Source organism: Mya arenaria, chromosome 9 (assembly GCF_026914265.1).
Source record: "Mya arenaria isolate MELC-2E11 chromosome 9, ASM2691426v1".
NCBI lineage: Eukaryota > Metazoa > Mollusca > Bivalvia > Myida > Myidae > Mya > Mya arenaria.
Window position 1 is genome coordinate 136,839 of NC_069130.1, and position 3,509 is coordinate 140,347.

Here is a 3,509-nt window from a genome sequence, read left to right on the forward strand (position 1 = left end):
CGTATTTTAAAACCTCACTTAAATGACTTCTTAAGTGGTCATGTTCCATTATAATCAATCTTCTGTGCGTTTAAATGAACATGTGAACGTATGAAGAAAGCGTATTAAACTTATTTTAAAGTTCCTTAGATTATTCAAGAAAACATACTAGATTTGTAAACATTTAGACACGGACATGCATCAAAATTTAATTTTCGTGTAGCTGCTACTTTTGAAGCATGTAAACTGGCATCTGATCACGAAACCCTCCAATGACAACTGAATTATATGATGGACAATAAGCCACTGAGTACGGACCTCTAAATTTCAACATGTTCCTCTTTATCCCGTCAAGTACGTTTATTGCCATCACATTGTCGGTGTCATGGCTACAGACTAGCACCTGGCCCCCACCCACGTCCACAAGACCGCATGGTCTAATTAGATCCTGGTCGGAGAATATTTGCAGCAGCTCACCCTGCAGGCTCAACTGGACCACAGTGTGACTGTCGTTGTCTGATACATAAATCGTGCTGATATCGTCGTGGCTGGTAGTCAAATATTGCGGATCATGGAATACACTTTGTCGAAGGGTTGTATTGTTAATGGTTTGTAAAACATCTCCGCTCAATGTTCTTACTTCTAGTCGAGGCAACGAGCCCGTAAATGTCAAATAAAGTTTGGCATCATCATGTGTTATTCCTTTACACCATGCCGAAACTGTAATGCATTTATCAGTTTCCAATGCATTCCCTGTGCTGATGAACTGTATCTTGGACTGAGTCTCACCAGGTAGTGTGACTGCGGCCCTGTCCCCCGGCAGCAGACAGGCACCCCAGGGTTCACCATCCAGCGACAGACGGTCCATGATCGTAGCGGTCTTCAGGTCTAAGGTCTTCAGACAAAGGTTGTTTAAGTCAGCAAGGAGGAAAATACCTGGCCGGAGCAAGGCTGAGCATGTTATTTGGCAAGTGCCTGTATCTTCCGGTGTTGTAATGGTGATGTAAGTCGTCCTGTTCCACTTAGCGGTCAAGAAGTCTGTTTAATAATAATAATTAAAATAATAATAATAATAATAATAATAATAATAATAATAATAATAATAATAATAATAATAATAATAATATTGATTAATGCGAAACAGGTTTCTAAAATAGCAAATACGAGTAAATTTGTTTACTTACCTTATTATTTGAACATAATTTCAAATTTAAATGTGTTTTTGGTTTGTTATTGATCTAATTTTCTGATCCCCCAGTTTTTCAGTTTCTTCACTTACCTATTTGTTCAACTATTGTTCCTACCGCGTGCTCCGAGTAAAGTAGGTCTTCCGTCTCCTTATCTCTTCTAAACTTATAATGCGTCACGGTTTTTTCCGTTTCAACCTTCTTTATCAAATTTTGCATATAGCTTACCATATTCTGTGCATGTCTGGCTGTTACATAAATTTGGTAAGCGTTCTTGTTTGGATCTTCGAGCCTAGCTTTCGCTTTAGCTTGCATTGATTTCGCTGCATGTATATCTTCCAGCAATCTCCGTATAAGGTCTGCGTCTTTCTTTCGTGCATTGTCTATGGATTTGACAAGCGCCTTTTCTCGTTTGTCAAGATATTCATTGATTTCAGCTCTAAAATATTTTATTTTTTTCAACTGGACTTTACTTATGTCAAGCACCGACTGTTCGTCTGAAATAAGTTTTCTTTCCCAAGTGTTTAAAACTGTCTCAACTTTTGCCACCTCGTCAGCGATAACCTTAAACTTACTGCTCGCTATAAAAGAAGAAGCGACTTCCGGTATGTAATCAACCTTGCAACGCCTGTGGTTTAAAACAATGCAATCCCCGCAACCTAACTGTCCATGTTCATGACAAAAGAACTTAATTGCTTCTGATGGATGGTCTTTGCAAAGCTCCAACCCTGAGACGTCTGCAGGCTTTCTACTTGACGGATAATGAGTTGGCATTTTCTGCTTGGCAAGAACATTGTGATGTTTCGTGGCCGTCAGTTTGCCGTGGACTTTGATGCATGATGGACACATGTACTCCTTGCAGTTGTTGCAGAATCCATGGGCCTCCAATTCTTTACCTTCAGCCCTGCATGGCTCACAGAGGGGCGTCACTTCAGCCGAACTTGCTTCTATATCTAGATTGGCTCTTCGGCCGGAAACTTCCATTTACCGGAGATGGTGTACCTAAATTACAAACTAAACTATTCGGAAGGGATCTACAGAACGAAACTAACAAAAAAGATCATATCAAACACTTTATTTATAAATGTGTGTCTGTGTAAGTGTGGGGTTGATTTCCAGAAAACTTGTTTATCCACCCCACTCATATTTTCACAGACTCCCTTGTGTCTATAAACAATTTCATTCGTAATCATGGTAACTTGGCGTTTCATTGTAGTTTTAGTTGTAGTATTCCAATGTTAAGTTTAATTGAATAGTTAACGTTTTGTCCATTTACAATCAAGAGGAAAAAACAAACATATTTTATTTTTTTTAAATAAAGAACGATCCTTTTGAGAGGCTAAGTCCTTACATAAATGAAACGATCGAAACACAACGTTTTTTCAACACACTTGTATTACCCGATCTTTATTAATAACATAATATTCGACATGGTATTATGGCGGAGGCTGTATCTAGTTCATTTAAATAAGTTTGCACACGTCCATCCGCACCTCTTGACTTGTAAATTATGGAATCTAATTAACAAATGAGCGTTTTCTTTAATAAACATAATAAGTAGATTATTTAACGTTCAAAACGAGTTGATATAGCTCGTCGATGCAAAAGCTAATAGTCTCATACATAATATAAAAGCAACAACATTTTGGAGGTTTATTGACAAATTAACGGCGGATTTGATCCTGAGATATTCTCACTGTTTGAATTAATGAGTTTACAAGATAAAACGCCACTCTATAGCCCGTTTTGCATTAAGGGTAATATTGAACGGTGCTAAAGGAGTTCACCCGGCCCCCGTTTCTAGAAAATTCAAAGGCTTTTACTCAAATATATTCACTCTATTTAAAGCTATATATTTGTTAAGGAATTTATGTTTGTATATCTTAAATTCTGGGTTCATTTCGTCTGTACTACTAGTGATCACTAATGTCAGCACAATGTTTTCATGAAAATATAGCCAAACATTCGAACGTTCAACTACTGTCGAAAACAAAAGAGTTTCATAACTGGTCAAAACAACATACCACCGAAGTTTCCTGGTCCTAGGTAATAGCTTTTGCGAGTTGATTTGCTTGCCAAAGTTTCCTAGACTTCTTATCGTGTCTTTAACTTTTCACCTTAAAAACAAAAGTGTAATCCTTTTTAAAAGGAAAAAAATCACCACTAAGATTTCATAGTTCTGGATCAAAATATTTTATTCAATTGTGTGGACCACATTTTCCGAAGGTTGTTTACTATGATATTGACCTGTGACCTACTGACCTCAAAACAATTTTCATCGCTTTTGATCATCGTTTTGTATTTGACCATGACCTTGACCTTGAAACTACTTACCAATTAGAT

The 3,509-nt window shown here is 37.4% G+C and overlaps 1 protein-coding gene across 1 annotated transcript; it reads right to left on the bottom strand.

Annotated features, from left to right (window-relative positions):
- Positions 1-205: 205 nt before the first annotated feature.
- Positions 206-2,150, bottom strand: LOC128202774 (uncharacterized). The gene is made up of 2 exons (XM_052903912.1): positions 1,259-2,150; positions 206-1,017 (listed from the first exon to the last, which is right to left on the bottom strand). The coding sequence occupies exons 1-2, from the start codon at positions 2,148-2,150 to the stop codon at positions 206-208; spliced, it is 1,704 nt and encodes a 567-aa protein (XP_052759872.1).
- Between the last annotated feature and the right edge of the window lie 1,359 nt (positions 2,151-3,509).